The 22,620-nt window shown below is 37.9% G+C and overlaps 1 protein-coding gene and 1 long non-coding RNA gene across 5 annotated transcripts; one reads left to right on the top strand and one right to left on the bottom strand.

Annotated features, from left to right (window-relative positions):
- Positions 1–309: 309 nt before the first annotated feature.
- On the bottom strand, positions 310–21,736 carry LOC100646372 (leukocyte tyrosine kinase receptor). 4 transcript variants are annotated; one of them, XM_012316076.3, is made up of 26 exons: positions 21,514–21,736; positions 19,218–19,422; positions 14,522–15,074; positions 14,010–14,202; positions 13,805–13,932; positions 13,281–13,412; positions 13,034–13,189; positions 11,783–11,913; positions 11,534–11,706; positions 11,322–11,416; positions 11,142–11,240; positions 10,849–11,029; positions 10,619–10,766; positions 10,290–10,436; positions 9,983–10,157; positions 9,452–9,649; positions 8,973–9,218; positions 8,781–8,882; positions 8,429–8,624; positions 7,771–8,050; positions 7,166–7,458; positions 6,696–6,921; positions 4,894–5,010; positions 4,501–4,773; positions 2,836–3,306; positions 310–2,126 (listed from the first exon to the last, which is right to left on the bottom strand). In XM_012316076.3, exons 3-26 carry the CDS (start codon positions 14,856–14,858, stop codon positions 2,079–2,081), a joined length of 4,545 nt encoding a protein of 1,514 aa, XP_012171466.1. In that variant the 5' UTR covers positions 14,859–15,074; positions 19,218–19,422; positions 21,514–21,736; the 3' UTR covers positions 310–2,078. The 4 variants fall into 4 exon arrangements, with proteins under 4 accessions (XP_012171466.1, XP_048270272.1, XP_048270271.1 ...); XM_048414315.1 differs by lacking the exon at positions 21,514–21,736 and having other exon boundaries at positions 310–2,171; positions 19,218–19,543; XM_048414314.1 differs by lacking the exon at positions 21,514–21,736 and having other exon boundaries at positions 14,522–14,895; positions 19,218–19,543.
- On the top strand, positions 17,430–18,160 carry LOC110120209. The gene is made up of 2 exons (XR_007227698.1): positions 17,430–17,746; positions 17,902–18,160. It is a non-coding gene; the product is annotated as an uncharacterized LOC110120209 (long non-coding RNA).
- Positions 21,737–22,620: the final 884 nt, after the last annotated feature.

The following is a 22,620-nucleotide window of genomic DNA, read 5'->3' as shown; positions in this document are numbered from 1 at the left end:
TTTTACGACAAAGATTTTACGATATTACGTTACACGTTGCGCTCCAATTGTAAAGAAATTCATATTTCCGGTCAAACCACATACAATGCGTGTAGAGTCTGTCGACTTTACTTACCACGATACTATAGTGTTTTTCCTTTTTTTTTTTTTGTTTTTTAATAAAGTTCTGAAAACCTTCTCATTTAAATGTTACCGAATGAAAAAAAAGAAAAATGCGAAAAAGATATTCGAGTCAAGAAATGGCACGTAAAAATTGACACTCGGTGACGCCTTTCGGTCTATCGAGATTGACAAATAACATACGCATCGTCTTTTCCACAAACATGTCTTTATTACGTTTCACGTACAGATATATGGTGGCTGACTTTCATACGCTGAGCGTACGTATAGTATATCGTTGTAAGAAAAATAAAAAAGGGCTTGTACTCAACTTTCACGTTTCGAAAAATTTATCTTTTTCTTTGCCCATTTTTATGATAACGATCGTATACAACAAGATCGATGTTAAAATAATGAACTTTCCACCATCCATCGTTCTTTCACAAGCTAATAATCAACGAATCAACGAGGTAGGCGAGAATATCCTATTATTTATCTGTCATTTTTCATGCACCAACAATTAGCCGGTAGGTTAATTAGCGGCGATAATAGAACGACGACCAATTAAGTTCTCGGTACTTCGTTCGAAATCGATTTTCATCCTTTCCTTTTAACAATTAAACCATTTGTGAAGAAATTGCGACCGTTGTACGATGGTATATATATTTTTTAAAATCATAATATATGGAGGATGAAGGCGATTCGACCAGCCTCGCCTAAAATTTCCCGACAAATATATGTACGTATATATACATACATATACACGTACACATTATATATATATATGTATATATACGTATACGTAAAGGTTTACAGGTGTGTATAGAAAGAACGCAATAGGCTCTTTTTCTTCCTGTGATGTAAATTAAGTCTTGTATATAGCGTATTGTCTCTCCCTTTCATTCGTACTCTCTCATTTAAATTTCTTCTATGTATGTATATTACACGTTGTGTACTTCGCTGTATCTTTAAAAAATTTTTCATATATTATGCGATTTTTGCGATTCTGACGATCGTCCTGCATATATAGTTCGTAAAGAACAAGAAGGAGACCATATACGCGTGTATACGAATTTCTTGGATTAATCCTTCTGCAGGAGGAACATCGACGGTAACGATTCATTAACAACTATATCTACATAGGTTTTTCTCGATAATTTATAATATGTCTGCTGCAACTGCGATAGGATGTACGTCAGTATCCGTTGATGTTGGCTGTTACAAAGTATACGTACACATATTGCGTATATACGTGACGACGTGATGATATTTGTCTCAGATTTAACGATTCGAATGCTTTTGTTTCGTGGTATGCATGCGTGTACCGGACACAACGACAATATCTCTACGTTTTGTTTCTTCCTCTTCTTCTTTTTATTTTGTTTGTTCAACTCTTTTACATACAATATAATACGTAAATACGTGTATAACTTTTACGTGTGTGTACGAAGATGCGCGTGTGTTCTTATGTGCGTGTACGCAATTTCGAGAAAAGGGATTTAGTTGAATTTAATAACGGACGGTCTGAAGCTCGTAATGTTTCACGGTTATTGCAATTCCCTGTGTTCAGTGATTCGTCGATGATTTATGATTAATGTATGTCCTAATAGATATCGCGCGACCGCCCATCTAGTAAACGCAATTAAATTCTTCCCTCTTCTATGTGGACGAAAATAGCTGTTTTCGCGTTCGAAGAACAGAAAGAGAAGGCGGAAAAGACGAGGAAAGGAAAGGAAAGAAAAGAAAAGAGTGAGAAATTAACGCGAAATCACAAGATTCACTCATAGCAGTGTTTCTTCGGAATACACGCGACGTGAATATTCTTCGTCACGTATCCAGAGAAGCGATGAGGAGTCCTTGAAACGCATCGCCATCGATACTACGGTTACCGTTGCAGAACGTCGTAATGATTTGGAGTTGGTCGCATGTATCGTAACATCAACGACCGGGGAGTCCTGTCACTCCCCTTTGTACAAATCTCAGCAGGAGCATTCCTCTTCCCTTGGTAGCTCGTGACCCAGAGGATCCTTCGTGTGAAGAACAGAGAGACGATAGTTCCATCATACATAGAACTGCGATTAAACGAATTCAGGGATAAGCGTTGCTGGATTATTCGAAATAAAAGACACGATATCGAGTCTCACGAACGTATTATGCTAATCCTGTGCACTCGAATCGCTTCACTGACAATGGCCCTTCAACGACATCTTGTACACATCGGGCGATACATTTCGTGGCAGTAACTGCTACTTTCTAGAATGGAAAGTGAAGGTGGAGAGTGCAGAGGGTTACATGTGTTCCGCGCGTAAATGACCATGATTGGAAAAAATAATCTAATTTTTGTTATCGAACAAACAATAAAAGAACAAGGCAATATCTCGTTAAAGAAATTATCGTAACGTTTATTACGCGCACTCACTGAGTGGACGTTGCGATTCTTTGAATATTATTCAATTTTTTACGAAAATTCGAGAGAATTCCGAGAAAGAGTGGAGAAGTTAAGTTACTCGTTGTTCCAACGAACAAAATTCTAAATAATTCTATCGTAACATCGCGGGTAACGTTTCTTTGTCAAATAATCGCGAACGATGACACCAGTGGTGGGATTCAGCCGGTTCGCATCGGTTCCTAAAAGTTTTCCAGTTCCGACGAATCGGTTGTCAAATTATTCGAGTCCCACCACTATGGGCCACAAAATTCGGTAAAATATTCGATAAAAATGATGAAATTATCTACCTTCTTGATCTCCATACTTCCAGGTGTACTAGAACGCTGTGGTGGCGGCGAGAACGCTATTTTTTCGTATGGTATCGTTCCACGACATAGAGCGCTCGGATCCAAACTGAGCGCAGCCTTTAAGGCGTTTTTCTTTAACATTCCATTTACATTAGTGGCACTCGTATTTAGGCCAGTGTGACTAGGGGAGCAGGTACGTGTGTTCGGTGAGGAATTCGTCGTGTCAGGCGGTGTATCCGACGAAGCAACGATCAGAGAGTCGGAGTTGGTGTCGATGGTAGTTATGCTGTCGTTACCATTTCTTCTATCCACGTCCGTCACCTGGACTGTGCTGCTTCGACGGCACTCGATATCTCCTGGACGGTTGTTTCCATTGTCTTCGATTTTTAACTTACCACTATCTTCGATGTCCTTTGAAGTTCGATGTACGCTTTTTTCTTCGCAATTTGAGTTGTCAACCTTGCGTTTGTTCTGCAAATTCGTCACAATCGTCATCACGATACATATCGTAAATTATGCTCAGCATGTTTCTTATAACATTGGTTGTTAATGCATCCTCGTTGCTACGTATATACGATATATCGGAGGTTAACATAAAGTAACGTTAATTGAATAGATCGGGCGATGGAAACACGGCAGAAATTTCGTCAAGTAAAATTTCGTCCCATCAAATAAAATTCAACGAGATTAAAGAGAAGGGAAGTATCGATAAAATAAGTCATAGGGATATCTTTATTTATCCGTAACGAGCATGAATTAAAAAAAATGAATTTAAAGTTTTTACTTATCCTAATTTACGTAACAATCATTAGGATATGCGTTAGAAGTGAGAAACATTAACAGCCAATGTGTTAAACACGATGTCACACTGCTCGTGCAACAAACAACATCCGGAGTAAAAACCAAATGATCTCAACCTCCAAGGAGATGATGCTTGAAAACGGAAAGCATGACTTAACAGTTGGCGCGAATGCGAGTTTACTTTAGAAAAAAAAGGAAAAGCCAGTAGCGACAGCATTTTTATATGATATACAAACACATACACAGTTACTCACACAAATATCCCTCCATCTTATATACATATCTATACTTCATTATATTATACGCTTCAGTTATTAAAATAATTTTTAATTAGTCATAATGTCAGTCATTATGGTCTATGTTAGTATAAGTATCGATTAAAATTTAATTTCCATTCCTAGGCATTATATACAGCTATTAATAAATAATTCGATTAATTTTCAATTTATAATTTAAGTAGTTATTTTTAAGAGATACTGTTATCTGTGCACATGATAAAGAAAGAAAAGATATCTGACCATCAATCGATTCATCGTTTCTCAGTTAAACGCATCCTAGTTTAAAGTATATTTGTCAATCAAGGTTTATATAATACGTATCCAATAACAACTGGAAACTTTGACTTGGATATATGTATAAGATAAGAAGCGAATATTTTCGTGAATAATTATATATTATTTATTTGAATAATTTTTAATTCAATGTAATTATACTTTATATTAGAGCAGTTAATAAGAAACTTGTAAAAAATATTGAGAAACCAAACTTCCAATTAGCCAAAATGATAAGCAAAAATTTATTTAAACGATGAGAAAAGAAATGTATGCCAGAAAAAGAAATATTTCCAGTCTTTATCCAATGTACCTCTGTATGATTATTCTCATCACTAAAATCATCGCGACTCGCGTTTCCGCCGAAGGTTTGTTCAGAAGTATCTGTATTAGAGCCATACGGATTAGACTGAAATCGTCCTTGCAGACGGTCTGTCGGTTGCACGTTATTTCTTTCATTTGAATTCAATTGGTTCGGATTTTCGTTTCTCGCATTAGGATTATTGCCCGCAATAGCTTGAGCCATACGTTGACTAGCCGATCGCGGATCGATAATTCTGGGTTGCATGTATCCACATGCGTCCAGCTATAAAAATTATAGTATTTACATAGGAAGAGTCGATGCTTAGAAAAGTGTCGCGAAACAGATAGTTTGTTAGTAAAGTTAAAAGTTTAAAGGAAATATCAAACGATATCTGCTACTCACTTCTGACTGTACATTAATGCATTCCGTTTCCGGATCTGGTCTCATGATCGTCACTTCCCGATCGCAGATTGGTAAAATGTCGAAATTTGGCGTTGGATGATTTATCACGTCAGGATCCTAAGGATAAATGTTATTTATTGAAATTTGCTTACTCCGTTCTTGACACATCGACGATAAAATATTCTATATATAGTGACCCTTAATAATATTCGGACACTTTTTAAAACAGAATAACTTTTTCAAAACTGGACCGGACGACTCGAGTTTCTTTGATAAGTTTAGAGGGATCGGATCGGTTTATTAGACGCGTAAAAAATTTTTTTTTTAAATTGTAATTTGTTAATATAATGAAAAAGATAGTAAGCTCACTTTTTACAAGTTTTATTTTATATGAATCTACAATAAATTGAAATCTTATCAAAATTGGTCGATGCGGAAACAAGCAACAAGTTACGAACATTTAAATTTGTCATAGTTATAGGCCAAAGAGTGGAAAACATTTTCGCTGTAATGATAGCTTTGAACTGTTTGTAGCTCATAACAACGTTAACCGACGTCAATGAAATTTTTTGCACCTATGTATATTATTTAATTTTCGTCTTCGCCGCCTAAAGAATGTGAACCTGATTTACACAGTCTCCTGCACAACAGCAACATCTTCCTACACAATACGTACAATCATCCGTCTCTCTCATCCTCCAACTAACTATATTTCTAACGTTTACTTCTTATTCCAATTTGTGCTTAGGTTCTTATTTGCCCTATCACTACCCTAATCCTTCTATCTACGGACGAATGTGCGTACATTATTAGACGAGACACACACGATATGTATCTTGAAATATATGCAGTCACGCTTGGCGATTTGCTAACGTCTATCAGCCACTGATCCATCTCTTTATCTTTCTCTCATGCTTTACGAATCTAAATAATTATTCACAACTGCATAGAGACAGTAAGAAATGTCTTCGAGAATCAGTTCCGACAGCAAAACGATTTTGACAGACGAGTAATTAAATTCCTTGATGTCCATGTTTCCAATTTCAGATAGTAGCAACAAAACATAAAAATTAAACATAATGTAAAATAATAAAATTATTGAAATATTAATATGAATTATAATTACGTTATTATCAAAGAAAAGACAAGGGTGTTAAGTTTGAGACGATATATTAAAGAATGACCGAAATCCAAGATAATGTCTTTCCCAATACAAATTGTCAAAGTGACCTTTACTATTTCCTTTGCAATTCCGACCAACTCCAATTTTTCCAAGATATCTTTCTGCAAGTAATTTAATAAACTAGTCCTTCTAGCTTCTCCAAGGAGCTCAAGTCGTTTGGTCAAACTTTCGAAAAGTTATTCCTTTTTAAAGCGCAATAAAACGTATACATAGTAAAATAGTACTAGTAAAACCATCAGAAAAGGATGTAAATTGATTAATTTTCAAATTAAAATTAAAAGGATTAAAAGGATATAAACCTGCTGTTAAATCGTCATTACATATCCAAATTTAGAATATCTGAGGAGAACCGAATACCTGTTTCGAAATAATTTATTTTAAAAACTGAGAACGATGGTAAAAATAAATAGGACATTTTAACTTTGGGATATTTATCTGTAATTTTTCTGCTTATTACATGCTAGATGGACGATGGGTGCAAACATTGTGACACATTTAGAAATACGTGAAATGATCGTTTACGAAATCGCTTGCCGATCACAGTATATCATTCTACCTCATAACTTTAAGCATGTTAATTACTTCAATTACAACTAACGAATAAGTTAATGAGCTTTACCTGTAAGCAGTAACCAATTCTCTCGACGATAGTAGCAAAACTAGGCCGGTCTTCGGGACGTGGGTGCCAACATTGTGTCATTATTCCATAAATAGGATCAGGGCATCCCGCTGGTTTTTCTAGACGCCCTCCTAACGTTACCATTGTCATGGCTTCTCTATTAGTACAACCAGTATAAGGTATGTAGCCAAAAGACATAATTTCCCACAGCAATACGCCAAATGCCCTACAGTCGGAGATTAGTCAAGTACATAGGTTTGTTATTTTCTTGCAGGCAGACTAATCGACACTTTTAAATATAATGCTGATTAATCGTTCAAGTCTGTTTGCTAATTGTTGCTACACGCTAATTTCCAAAACACGTACACACATATATGTATAATTAAATTGGCTATTCGTTGGAGTTGCTAATTAATTCGGTGACTATGGATTTATCGTTCCTACCAACTGCTTTGTCAAATAGAACTCACCAAACGTCGGTTTTCGTAGTAAATATTCCATCCAAAAAACTTTCCGGTGGCATCCATTTGATTGGTAACATAGCTTTGCCTCCTTTCCTATAATAATCGCTTCTATAAATATCCTTGGCCATTCCGAAATCAGCGATTTTCCCTATCCGGCCGGGTCCTTTGCACGTAAGCAAACAGTTTCTGGCAGCGATATCTCGATGAATGAATCGAGCCTCTTCCATGTATTTGCAACCGTTCGCGACGTCGTGCCCGCACATTATCAAATCCAGCATCGTCAACGAAGTCGGCCGATCCTGCCAAAACAGGAATATACGCATGCACCCCAATGATGACGAGCGCCAAAAATTAACAGCTGTCCCTGTTTAAATCGTAATCGAGAACGACACATAGTCAACGGGAACTAATCGAACTAAATACAAAAACTTGGGTGCATAAAAATCCTTTCGATCGTGTAAATAGCAAATGGTGAAACAAAAATGAACATTCTTAACATAAATATAAATTTATTAATTCGAACTTAAGGTATAAATGAATGTAAAATTGCTTCAAGCATACAGTAGTGTACAGGAATTTGTAGCATTTTTTGTAAAAGGAATGCCATTTACCGCACGTGGCCTTTCTTCTCGAAGAAAGTTTTTCAAATTTCCGCCAGCAAGCAATTCTAACACAATGTATTTTGGATTTTTATCAAAAGAAACTCCGATAAAGTGTACTATATTAGGGTGATTAAATTTGCTCATAATTAAAGCTTCCATCATAAAATCTGCTTCGGTTTGAGGCCTGGACGAAGAAGGTATAGTCTTCACAGCGACAGGGTGTTCTTCGTTGCGTCTGTATTTGTACACACCTTGGAAAACTTCGCCAAAAGCGCCTTGACCAAGGGGTCTGCCACACAAATAGAAGAAAATATGCTTAGTTTGAAAATATACGAAGAAGAAGTAACAAGTACGTTCTCTATTTTAACTAGATTCTAATCCGGAATTTTAACTCATCGTCATCGTCATCATCAAGTACCAATCGATCAAGTAACGCGTTGAAAATTCGCGACATTATCGTAGAATGTAAATCAAATAATTTACTCATCGAAAAATGCATTAGAGTAACAGGTACTTTACGGATGCCATTAAACGAGTCGGAGAAAAAATCATAGGAATTAGGTATGCGATATACACATGTGTAAGTCATTAAGTGAAAAGAAAGATAACGACGCAAAGTTGACCCTTGATAGATTCGATCGTTTATGGCCCTGAAATTTATACTTACTTTACCAAAGTGATATATTCGCGAGGGATTTGCGGCAAGTCTTTAAAGCTATAGAGATTTCCAGCAAACTCGTAGTTTGGATTGAATTCAGTCATCATAGTTTCGGAGACAGCACGTAGAGACCTTAATTCAGTTCCGTTACCAAACATTATTTGTCGTCGTTGTAAAAGTGCCTTTCGACTTTGGTAACGATTATCTATCGACAAATATGATTCGCATTTACCATCGAAGTAACACTGTATACGTTGCTATCTACTTTCAAACGTTTCAAATGTCGCTCGCGTTTTTCAAGATACGAAATCTCGAAGATCAGAGAAAATTATGTACGTTACGGTATCAAATAGTTTCTTACAAAGTAGTAGGCAGAGAGCGGTGAAAGCAAAGAGTAGGCCAATGCTTACAGCTATCAACAAGATCATGTACGTTTGATGAGTAACCTTCGATTCGTCAGCCACTGCGAATAGAACAATTATTATATACGTTATTTTATGCAAATCTATCGAGAAGAAGGAAAGGAAATTGGCTTGTTTCTCGGTTTACTTACTAACGCAAGATCTCGAATCGTTACTTAATAACCAGCCTGGAGGGCACAGACACTTTATCTCGCTAAGATACCGATCGAGACAAACGCAACGGAAGTCGCATTGACAACCGCTGACAGCAGGAATAATGTAAACCTCTCCAGGCCCATGATTTATTCCTGCCCGGAAATGAACGTGCATAAGTTCGAGACTAGCGTAGGAGTAACCACCTTCGCCGTTACCCCGTTCCTTGTGACCGGTATTGCCACCTGAATCATTTTATTTATGGAATTATCGAGAAGTAGATTCTTTTGATAAGAATTAATGGTCAAGATAAAATTAGATTATCCTTTCATCAATCTGCCCTGACCTGAAATTCAAAACACTGAATACTTGAAATACAGGAGTTAGGAATTTCAAATACAACTACAATCAAAGATATCGTACAGCACGATTCATCGTAAATTCGGTGTTTGAAATCGCTTTAATACCGATTCGTTACCTATGTAACCACCGCCACCGCCTCCTGTAAGACATCCACCACCTCCACCACCGAATCCTCCGTTTCCATGATTCGAATTTCCAGGACCGCAACCAATTCCACCTATGCCACCCGTAACAAGGGTCCCGCCAGCGGAAGATCGTTGACCCGAAACGCTAGTCGATGACCCGTTCCATCCACCGCCAGGACCACCTGTATCTAAATCATAGATTTATGTGATTGACAGAGTTTCGAAACAACTTATAGCTGCAACACGACGTTGCCTAAAAAAAATTGAAGCATCGTTAGTTGACCTCCAAGTTGAAAATTCAATTAAATTGCAAACTATAAGATTACTCATTTTCTTCCGTACTTTTTTCCCTTAACGTTAATCCTTTCGTTATTCAGGAAACGTATAATTCTTTTTATGAAAAGTAACATAATCTATCGAAGAATAATTTTCTAAAATTATAATAATAATAATAATAATAATAATGTATATGTTACTCTAAAGACGTAAATTAAGAATCTAACGTTCTAACTATAATTTACCTGCTTCTGCTGAAAGAATCGTTCCCGAAATGGGTTGTCTTCCGAAAGGAGCGGCTGCTTGTCCATGTTGGTCATGTTGCTCATGTTGATGGCCATTACTAATAAATGGTCCCAGTCCTAAACCACCACCACCTCCTGCGATAAGTATCGGATGTTGGTCTCCGTTCTTTTTTAACTGTAACATAGGATTGATAGGAAAATGATAGCCGAGGACATAACAAGTATAGGACAATAATTTAATTACATTAATGGGATTAGGCACGATGATTTTTGAATATTTTAATAATTTAATAAGATATTCGCTTACTGTAAAAATGTAAGTTGCTCCGCCACCACCACCACCACCGTCTTTTATCTTGATATTCTTTACTTTGTGTACTTTAGAACCCCCTGAAGGAATGGAGGATCCGTACGATCCAACACTTTGACAGCTATCTAATTCTAATCCCAAGTTCTAAAAACAATTCATCATTCATCATGTATAGTTAAAGGATATTCATTTTTAAGAACTTTTTGGAACGATTTCCAAAAAAGTTCCGAAATAAATATTACACGTGTGTATGTAAAATCGTTTCATCGACGGAACATCGATGCTTTTATACTGTTCGTACTATATAGTAAATATGTAATTCTTACTTTAGGACATGCGTCCATTCCTGGCTGTCCCACCATAAAATACAATTGTTCACCTTTTTCTAATTCAATTACACCACGGGCAAGTGCACCTAATGTACTTCCCATACCGCTAGAACCTTTTCCTCCACGGGCACCCATTGCAATCAATCTACATTCACGATGATGTAAATGTTAGTTCAGTTTTAATATTTTATAAATGACAATTCAGAGAATTTCGAATAAATTCTCACGTGTAATATCCACCACGAGGTGCTGTCCATCGTTGAACTCCATTTAAATTGGAGGGAAGAGACTCTTCCACTGCTGCTGAAGGTGCAAGTACTTCTATATCTGTACTATTGTATTCTTCGGTACATTGTTCGCTACTGGGACCTGTTCTTCCTGTATTTCCACATGTAGTAATTCGTATAACTGAAAAAACGAATACAAAGAATAATATGATAAAGAAATTTCAATATGTATTGTGTGAAAACTTCGTAGAATGAACAATGATATTTTTGTTAGAATAGTTGAAACACGGTACCAGTTTCGTTAACAAAATCTGCATGTGGATCTGGAACTTTTTCCGAATCTATAACAGGATTGTAGTAATTGAAAGATCCCACGATTTCAGGAGGAACTCCTAATAAAAGGTGTGATATTGTATATAAGTATTTTAATAAGTACACATAAGGTATCGTTGGTTATTCATTCGAAAGATTACCAATGCCAAAACACTCTGGACTCAGAGAAAAGTCATCGATCGCTACATCAGCTTTCGAATAATAGCCTCTGCTTGCTTCAAACTGCAGCAAATATCTGAACAAATAGTATACGTATTATATAATCGCTTTTTTCATATCTTCGACTAAATTTCGCAATATTTTTATAATATTTAATATCTAAATGAAATTGAACGCTTTAGTAAATAAACACCTGTATTTGATATCGGGCAGAGGAACAGCTTGATTGTACCAAACATCACTTTTGTCGCCACTAAGATAAGACCACCATAATCGTTCCGTATGGCGTTGATGCGGCTTCACCTGAATTAGATACAATCCAAGCGAACCGCTGTTTGCACCATATTGATGGTAAAAGAACCGCACCTGTTCACATACATACATGTTAATGCGTTTTGTATTTGCTATAATATTTCGTTTATTTTGAGATAAAGCAACTTACTTGACACGATTTATAATAAGGACTTTTTGGATCGCCATTATAAGGTGGCGTTGGATTGTACAATGGACTCTCAATGGTACCACGACTACCATATTCCACTCGAGGTGACATACTTACATAGGCGTATGTCCCTGTAATGGAAAATTAACATGAAGATAATTGTTTACCAAAACATGTCATGTCATGTCATTTGGATAAAAGTTACATTTATATTTACATTTTATCTATTTCAAAGAGATTCGAAGATAAAAGAAGAAACAATATCATTGATAAAAATTTGCTCCTTTCAGGTCATTCTATAAGTAACGACGTTTCGTATCTTACTTTAGATAAATGTGCGTCTCATCTTTCACTGATGCGTTTGTGGAAACATCCCCTTTATTTGTTAGAGTACCCTCTCGACATTCCGCAACCATAATGTGTATTCAGAGCAATTAGATCGATACATTAAAAGAGGTTACACACTGAGTGTCAACGAAAACCATTCGCGGCATTGTACACTACACAAATTTAGAAAAGGCAGTATAACCAAGAACACGAACCAAGGATATGAAAAATATGTAAGAAGATATAAAGCTTTGAACGCCTGAAACGCCTGACCTTCGTTACTATGGCTATGTTTTAAGAAGAGAAAGCGAAGACATTCGAAGATGTTTTCATTAATTAGACCCTCTACCTTACTGCGTGGTAGTGGGCTCTAACAGGCCACAATGGTTTTTTGATTAACTGCCACGCCTAGGATACTTTTTCATTCTCTGTGCAATCGTCGACGCGGACGAACGTCGAAGAGTGTTCTACGCGTTGCGTTACGTAAGAATAAACGTAAGTATTAATTTGTTTCACAAAGTTAAAATTAAGAAACGACGTTGCTTATGAAACTTATGGATGACCAAATATTCGAATCATGTTTTGTAATCGGTAACGTCACGCACGTGCAATGAAAATTTCGTTATTGAGTTTTAATTATTTTTTGCAATTTTACAGTACGATTAATTTAATAAAAATTAATAGCGAAGAATCATTTTACTCGCGTTGCAAACAAAATTACGTGACAAAATTCCCGTACATGGTTATTTCCACGCTTTCATTGACTCATTCATGAAATTAATAATAAATCTAGACAAGCGTAGTTAAAAAAAAACCAGTGCAAATGCAAGATCCGTCAAAACGTAGATGCAGACGAGGTCATATGTAACTATACGTGCATATATACATATATACATATACGTATATACATGTACATGTACACACCGGACGCATTGCGGTATGTATGATCGTAACTAGGTCCAGTTTTCTCGGACGGTGTTGCACCACGGTGGAGCGTCCAATTTAAAGGTCTTTCCGGTACATTCTTCCAGCCGCACCATCCCTGTTCGAAATTGCATCTGGCGTTTGCCGGTATTTTGTCTGGAATACGAATACACCTTTATTATAGTCTGTCATGCATTGGAACGATGAAATCGGAGCGAAAAGCGCTAGGTAATAATTTAACAATTACCGCAATCACCGTCTTCGTCTTCGCCGTCGGCGCAATCTTTCGTTAAGTCACAAACACGTGTTCTGTTTAAACAGGAGCCATTCTTACAGCGGTACATGTCCTCCGTGCAGGCCATCTTCATCGGTGTTGATTCTGCAAACAAGATGCATTTGTTTTTCTTTTCTCGAGCATACATCAACGTTTGTTCAGTTTCTTCACGTGTTTAGATTACACCGCGTCGAGCTTTCTAGTTCTAGAAACTTGAAATTTCCTTTACTATATCTCGTTCTATAATTTTGTTCTTTTTCTCGTTCGTTCACCAGTGGGACATGCAGAGAAATTCCACGATGTTTCTGTCTGAATGCGGTGCTGCTACGATTCTACTTGTTTCATACACGTTACTTGTACGGCTAATATGGCAATGCGATGCGTTTCATATACCTGGTATGAAAATTATCGTAGTTCGACATCATAGTTGACAAGCGAGTTTCCTGTCGCAAAGCTATTTACCATGAGAACAATCTCTAAATAGAGATAATAATTACCTGGAAAACAGTCGATCAGATGAATATTATCAACAGCGATGCTAGAGTTAGAATAGGGCACCGTCATCTCTATAAGTAATTGATGTGGTTGACTAATAGCTCCTAGTGTGAAACGCATTACTCTCCATCTGCAATGCAGCGAGTAAATCAAACTAACTCTGATTTTTATCGATACAACGAATAAGATTTTCATGCGATTACATACTCTGCGTAATTATTTCCTGGCTTTCCCGTGGCAACCCAACTTGTATTATTCTTGATTATGAGTAACTCGATATCACCACTGCTCATCTCCACTTGATACAGAGATAATTCTAATACACAATGTAATCCAGTAGGAGGAATCGTGGCGGACCATATTTGAGTCTTTCCAGGGCCGGTGAACCATAAAAAATGTCCTGGTCAAAAAAAAAAAAAAAAAAAAAATAATTATCGTTAGAGAAAATTTTTCACGCATGTTCTAGCTTTTAATTTGCATCCGGTATCCAAATCGATATTATACGTATGTTGTATAAAGGTACATATCGACTCGGTTCTATAACGTACGGAACGAATTAACGCGAAAACTATCCACCTACGATCTAACGCGTAGCTAAATACATTCACTTTTATTAAATATACATATATATATTTAATAAATAATAACAATCAAAACGATTGAAAGAAAAACTAGCTGATTAGATTTGGTAGATCTAACGTTTAAGAAGCGCATCTTACCCTTGGTCGAATTACTGGCATCGACGGTAGGCCCGTATCTATTTCGCACCGATGGCGTGGTTCTTTTGAAGGTTTCATCCCACGTCCAATCACAGGTCTCGTCAAGGTCGCAGTGGCCGAGCTGAGTCAATCGGTTCAGAGCAATCTGCAAGTTGTTGGTCCCGCGCGGCATCCTCTCTTTCCAATCGCAACTGGTACCCGTGATGTAAAACAGCCCAACAAGGATTCTCAACAATAGATCGCCTTTCAAGCCGAATTTACGCCGCCAATCGTGCACGGTGTGACTCGCCTGTTCGAAATTCGCGGTCAACACCCCAGACCGCGTACTTTTCACCATTACTCTATACTTTCCTTGTGTATCCGTTCAATATACCCTGCAAACGTAGCAGCCAACAAATTTTTACATGCGTTTTCCTTCTGTCCTTCCTTTCTTTTAAGGATTTCTCTTCTTCTAGCAGCTGTTTTCCTTCTTTTTCTCATTACGTAATATACGTCCGACACGGGCATTTTCATCACTGTCGGACTCAGTGGTTTCAACGAAGCTTGCAGCTACCTGTTCGTCGCAGAAAACGTGCCTGATCGAGTAATTCATACGTTTCCGAAGCCTTCGAACATCAAGCGAGTAGATTTCTAGCAAGTTCTCTAATTACTTTTACAATTGCAGTTCGAACTTTTGCGGTTTCCTGTCCACCGAAGCCTTCTCGGTATTTTTAATAAACAACCAACTCAGCGGTTTTTTCATTTTTACAGAATTTCAGGCAGCAATTTTCTGAATTATTATTACAGTCGTTTAGTACGCAAGTAACGGTCGAATGAGATTCTATTTATCTGCCTTCGATGTTGAAACTTTTGGCCCACAAAATCGGAGAAAACCGAAAATATCCAAGTTGTAAGAAACGTAAAACGTAAATATCGCGAGACAAAGGAAAATATGGGAATGTTATTCGATAAGTCTGCTTATTTTGCTTAATATTTACATAATAAAAGTAATGTTTTTTACGCTGTATCGTTATAGCAGAGCTATAGTTAAAGCAAAGAAAATTACTCGTGAAAACGAGAGGACGAACTGGATGATGAAACGATGCGGTGATTGGCGGAAATGGAATAACTGATTCGTCGATATTTCATAATTTCCGGCATGTCGGTAATAACGAAGACGTCCCATCGTACTGGTAACGGTGGTAATGCCAATAGCGAAATTTATCCGAATGTCATTTTCATTACGCTTGCGTAGAATAGGGGCTACATTTGTTTGGTCTATCATCTTTTTTTTTTTCTCAACTTCTGAACACGACAAGACCTGTATCGTTCAAGTTCAAACTAACGAATTAAAGGAACGCGATTGTTCGAAGAACGCAACTTTCATATTTCATATTTCCAACTTCTTTTTCTTGCAGCGATAATTTAAGAAAACAAAGATTTTTCAATGTCCGAGTGAAAAGATTATTTTCTATCTACCGCAAAACACTTTGACGTAGTTGCGTCTTATCTAATATTCTACGCGTGTATATAAATAACACGAACCCTTTTAACGGAACAAACTATTGAAAACCATAGGAAATCGAGAGAAACGCACCCGTTTTTCTTTTCAAATATTTAACCATAATTTACCCGTTGTTAACCGTTTGCCCAATCTTTTCTCGTCGAGTGAAAAGCTATAACTATCGTTAACTAGCAAACATCGATCGAAATTCAACGAATCCTTGCAAAATTCTAGCTAATTCTGGCTACTATTCAGCGACGCGAACTCGCTGAAAATGGATCCGCCTGTCGTTCCCTCTTTGTAAATCTTTGTGTAGTAACCCCATACACATTGTAATGGTTCGAAACCTGTATCTATTTTTCGTAGGTTCACAGCGAACGAGCACCTATGTTTCTCGACAGCTTGTACCTCCTTCTTAACAAAAATATTCTATGGACAGAAGAAGAGATAAGGATTTGAAAACATGGCCGTGTAACTTAAAAAAATATCATAAGATTATACTTTCTAATTATGTACATTTTTTGCAACGAAATAAAAGACACTAGCAACTGCAATTTGTGAAAATCTCTGTGTCGGAGAATTGGACATAGAAAGAGCATTTGGGTAGATTTACAACGTGATGACAGAAAAGTCGAGAAAGAACGAACGTAGATAGGAGGCTAGACGGCTTCAACTTGTATCCATAGATACCGTGAACAAATTATTCAGGATATTTCTATCGATCTTTTAGTCACTCTTGGTTCAAAAGCTTAACAACATACCACATGTGCTTGCCGTATAACGGGATATTAATAATGCGTAAGATATCAGGTGAATCGATAGCGCATCTAACGATTGTCCATTGCTCGTATCATTCCGTAACAATAATACTGCGTTACAAGTATTATAAATATTCGGGAAGTTCCTGACGGTAAGAAACAACTGCTACACGCCAGACATTTAGCATATTTTTCCCTGTTATGAAATCGATTGTTATTCAAAATATATACATATTTCAAACAGATTGGTCAACAATTTCGACCCAAGTTTTACGAAGTCTAAGCTGGTACGTATGTATGGACGTACATATTGCATAAGTAAGCACATTTTCTCTAAAAAGAACGAAATAAGAGTAGAAATTGTTGGGATAGATCGGAGTCAAAATTAACAAGTTAGATGTTTCAAAATTAGTATGGTCGACATAGCGTTGGTTATACGATGAAAGATTACAATCGAAATATACACATCCATATTTTAGCAGCCTAAAATAGCCACGTGTAGCGAACGATATAACTTTTCCATGGCATAAAGTTGCTGTTTCTTAGAACAGTGGTTTAATATTTCGTCGTCGCCGCATCGTAATACGATACGATATTCCTAATAGCAGCGAATCCGTTACAGTTCAAATTATGAAGCAACTATGTAACGCGGGCAGTGCGAGGCAGTGCCTCGTCCGAGTTGCCTCCTGCTGTCACATAGCCACAGAGTACGCGAGGCAAGAGAGGCAGGCTGAGCCGCAGTTTCCAACATCGAATGCATCTCCAAACGAAGCGAGTAACAGCTCGTTCAGACGGTCTTTTCGTCGGTAATTTACAAGTAATTACGGTGATCTTACCGGAAGCAGCGTCCACAGGTTTCCGTATTTTCGTCGCACGTTCAGCTTCCAAAACATATGGTTTCAATGATGTGCATAATAGCTATTACTGTAATAGCTTATTCGCGCTACGACGAATTATTCACTCGTCGATTCAAACGTCCGTTGTGTAAGTTACATACGTTTCATATACGTGAATACCGTGAAATCACCGATCCGGTCGCTGTTGACGCTCGGTTTTGTCAACGTACGAAATGATTCAGCAGTTAAAACAAATCGGTCGATATGGGTCGGTTTTCTTTTATATCGATAATCTATTTTCAGAAAAGTCACGGAGACTATAGAAGAGTGGGGAATGATAAAAATAAATTCGGAATTTTTAATATTGTTAGTGGAACGAAGGTTCGCTATTTGGGATAAAAAGATTTTGATAAAATTAATAGATTAGCAAATAAAATTTCCCAAAGTGAGAAAGAAAGTGATCGCATTCCATTTTCTAAAAGTCTTTTGCCATCGTTACGTACATTCAACGATGATGAAATTCTGGAATTTCAAGTCGGAGTTATAAATTTAATGCAATAAATTTTTAAAAAGACACGCTCTTCTAGACGATCGATGAATGAATTCTATGAATGGGAAAATTATGGAGATCGGAAACGGCACCGACATAGTACTACATCACCCTTTTTAATGGTAAGTCCAACGAAGCCCGTGATTAGGTCGAAAGTTAAGAATCCGATCATTCAATTATAGTTTTGCATCGAACTACATGATTATATGTATATAATGACGATAATTTAAAAATTATTGTCATTTGGGTTCTGTAATATCTAGCTCAATTCTAATTTACAAACTTCCTCTTCATGTAATCTCAAAAATTAAATTGCATATAATGTATATAATGATGACGATTTAGAAATTAATATTAACCGTACCATCGCTTTCCCTTCGGGACTGACGCTTAGTCCCATAGTTTTGTTAAATCTCTTTACACTTTTTCCAACAAATCATCAAACGTAGATATTGATATACGAAAATAGTAAAAAAAATGTTACTTCATCATCTGGTAGGAAATGAACCTATCTTTTATAACAGGATGCAATCGCCATCGACGATAGATAATACCAAAACATAATGAATCCGTTATGATGATTTACATCCATTTTGTCCGACTGCAAATAGTAAATTAGACGAATAAACAAAATAAGCATAGGCTTGGATGGACTGTTGGATTTTCAGTAAAAATATGGAACTGCGTGAACGTTGCTTTCGGTAAAATTTTACCAAATCGATGAAAAAAAGTTGAAAGATAAAGATAAAACAATCGTAAGCCATCTAAAGTCGATCGAGGTTGAACATAATGACACAGACCACAGCTGATGCGGTATTCATAAAAGATAGACAAATTTGAAAATCAAGTTAGTAACGTTGCAAGATATCTTTTAAAAATGGCCGTTGGACTCTAATCTTTCTGACATCGCCGACCGCGAGAGTCAGCTTTTTTTCGATTTATCTAAATTCCAAATTTTATCGTTCATCGCCGGAAAAGAAGTCTGTCTCGGCAGGGTTAAAAACAGGAAAAAAATGGTACGTTAAAGTATCTTATTGAAAGCATCGATCCGATCAAGAGTCGGGCATACCTTCGATCGAAAATAACGTTGTACAATATGCCAGCATAGTTTCCCGTGGTTCATCTGTTCCGTATCATTAGCAGACCCTCGGTATGTTCAATCGCCGAGCGCTTTCTTCCTTCAATCCCTCATCGTCCGGTACAAAGTACGAACTTCAATAGTTTTCGATAATTCGCTAGCCACCAATTACGATGCTTGCCGCGATTCTTGTCACCTATGCGAAATGCAATACGTTTAGGCAATGTCACGTTTCAAATATGTACAACATTTTCAACTGAAGAGACAGAAGACGATAACACGATCCTGGCGAACGACAAATCGTAACTAGTCGCATCGCGTTATAGGATCTCATACTCTCAACTGGATAATCTGTCGTCTGTTGTTAACGACAATGACAATCCAATGACGAGACGGTTTTATTTTTCTCTCTAACTAGCCAGCGTGCGTGTTATCCACCCTCTCCTCTCTCTTTCTTTCGTGATCCGATTCCCTTCAATTCTCGCGCGCTACGCGTTCCTCCATACATTCTCTGTCTGCCTGTCTGCCTATCTTTTCCTCTCTTTAGAATGCCATCTCCCTCCTTTCCGGAATATTCGAGCGGTCGTTCCACAAGTGCGAATTAAGTGCTCCCCCGACTCAATTCGACGCAGTTTCAACGATACTCGTTACTCTTATTTCCGCTTCTCTTTCCCCTTCTCTTTCCTTTGCGCGTACAATCACGCAGTCTTCCCCGATTTATCCACTAATTTTATGGATTTATCATTTTCATACGCTTTTCATACTCTGTTCTTTACTTCGAATTCTCACAATCACTTTACCCGAGTTTCACAGTTTTGAGTTCGTCGAGTATGCACGCTACTATCACGCACGAGACAATAGTAAATTTTCTATGCAACAGGAACGCGTGCATACCTGGGTGGCGTGGCGTCGTAAACATGCTTAGTACGAGAGCAATGAAGCGCGTCGATGATACACTGAGGTTAAAAAAATTGAAAGGCTACGCCGCAAGTTCACGCGCTCGCGAATACGGTGACATTTTCTACCGACGATCGACAAGAATTCTTCTTCGGCTCTTTCTCGAGTTACCTCTTCGAAAAGTATTTTGGTTTTCAAGAATGTCAAATATACGGCAGATGTTTCTTACCAATTAATTTTATACACCAAAAATCAAGAATGTCTCATATATCAAGGGAGGCATGAAATAAAAATAAAAATTGAACAACTATTCGCCACGCAATAGTGATAGAGAAAAGCAACTGGTACAGCTTTGCTACGAACATTATTGTACGAGTAACGAATAATTTTAATCATATTTTTATCTTTTATCGCTAATTCGATGATAGCGCATAGAATAGCCCATTAATTTATCGTTAGTGTAGGAAACAGATTAATTATCGTTCTGATATCAGGTTTCCTTTGGTTGCTTCGGGAACAAGAAACTCAATCTTGAATTCATTCGGCGCGCAATCGTCGTAATTCGTTGAGAAATACTAACAGATGACAGAAGCATATAGGAAAATACATCGAAACTATAACGAAATAAGATAAAACGTTTCAAAGGCTAATGATATTTACTAAAAAATAAAAAAATCGATGATGTCGTATTGACAAATACGTGCTGCATATATTAATATCACGAATAAAGGAGAAGTTGATTTTTCTGGTGTTGCATAATTATTATGCATAGCTCTGGTTACTAATTACGCGATGATCTTGGAAACAAACTCGCGTACAATACGTTACGAATCACCGAGAGATTATTTTCCAACTCGATTCAGCTGCTTTTAATATTTTTCCTCTTAATTAAGGTGTTTGATCTTCGAAAAATTGCACAAGAAAAATCACTGCTCTTTGAAAGAGCGAAACGGCAGAATAGGACGATCCGTGATTTGACACGAGATATCGAATTTTGATAAATCACGCTACGAAGGTATCACCGTTCCTTGCATTTCGTTTAGGTCGAGATATTTTAAACGTATGACAAACCGAGCTGGCTTTTCTGTGCTTTTCTGCTTTTCTACACCCTCGAATGTTGTTACGTCTGATAAATTTCAAGCATGAAATTTTAACCGTGGGAGAGTTACGTTTGGAACCTCAAATATCAATACGGTACAGGTCCTTTTTCCTACGGTCTGAAATATTTTTCTAAACACACTTCCTCTCTATAAATTCCGATTCTCAATTTGAGTAAAAATTGTACAAACGATGGCTCGTGGAATAGAGTAACACTTGTATAAGAATGTCATATTTATCTTGCTCTAAGTTCAAGTAGCAACAAGAATTCGATTAGATAAGTGGTACTTACATGGAGTAGTAACGAGGTCAGTCAGCTTCAAGTATCCGCGAATCGTCCCGTGTACACAAACAGATCACACATCTAATAACCTCGTTCCATCAACCGATCACATATTTTCTTCGCGGCGACCTCTCGCATCTGTCACCCCAACAACGAACCACCCTTTTCGCTTTGTCGCTCGCTCGCTCACTACCTCGCGACACACGCTCACCGAGAACGCTATCAGCTGAGACTACGAGGATCGCCGATAGCCAACGCGAGAGTCATCCCGACTGATCTCGATGGAAAACGCAACGTCAGTTGATGGACAGCACGCGTGGACCGCACAAATTGATTCTATCGTAACGCAAGATCTCGCACTCCCGAATCCAGCACCACGTCTTCCATATCTCGTCCCGCGACGACAATCGATAAAAGTCACCTCTCTTTCTCTCACCCTATACCTATCCTTCTCTTTCTCTCTTCTCTCGTTTTCGTGTATCTTCTTCGTTTATCTGTTCGTCTCTGGGTATCCTGATTGTCGCGAGCACTCTCTATTCTCGATTCTCAATTCGCGGTAAGTATCAAGAACGATTATCCCATGGAAGATCGCAGCACGACATTTCTGGGCAATCGCGGATATTGGAGGGTTGGGAGCAACAGAGTAGCGCGGCTCGCAGCTAGCAGCGCGGCCCTTTGCGCGTACACGCGTGGACCGAGCACATCGGCTGGTTCAGCAGCCACCGATCGATGATACGTTCATCAGGATTCACCTTGGGCGCATATTCGAATCTCACTGAAACTCTGTCGCTCGTACGTTCGCTCTCTCGTTTCGTTTTTGCTCACGACCGTCGATCCGCGCTACGACACAACGCGACGCAACGCGAAATCGCGACGTCCGCCGCCCGTATCCGTATCTGTTTCCCTGTGACTCGCCTAGTCAGCTCCTTGTTCCTAGACAACGTGTCGCGGGTATATTTGCAGAAGCATAGCAAAAAACGTTGGTCCGTTAGGACGAAACCGTGGGGAGAATTGGACGGAAGGTCGGAAGTAAGGGAATACTGAACGTCACGAATGTAAGGAGGAAACGGAGAAAGAAGCAACGAAGAAAAGGAGAGAGCAGAAGAACGCGATTTA

The sequence above is a fragment of the Bombus terrestris genome, chromosome 2, assembly GCF_910591885.1.
Source record: "Bombus terrestris chromosome 2, iyBomTerr1.2, whole genome shotgun sequence".
In the NCBI taxonomy this organism is placed as follows: Eukaryota; Metazoa; Arthropoda; class Insecta; order Hymenoptera; family Apidae; genus Bombus; species Bombus terrestris.
The sequence above is the reverse complement of the archived record's forward strand: the minus strand, read 5'-3'. Positions and strand labels throughout refer to the sequence as shown.

Excerpts from the sequence above, each read along its gene's own strand:
- LOC100646372 (XM_012316076.3), bottom strand. The coding sequence starts at position 14,858 with ATGGTGAAAAGTACGCGGTCTGGGGTGTTGACCGCGAATTTCGAACAG. Across the intron at positions 10,767-10,848 it reads CCTCGTGGTGGATATTACAC|ATTGATTGCAATGGGTGCCC; the intron begins GTGAGAATTTAT and ends TCGTGAATGTAG. Across the intron at positions 5,011-6,695 it reads GAATTGGTTACTGCTTACAG|GATCCTGACGTGATAAATCA; the intron begins GTAAAGCTCATT and ends ATTTATCCTTAG.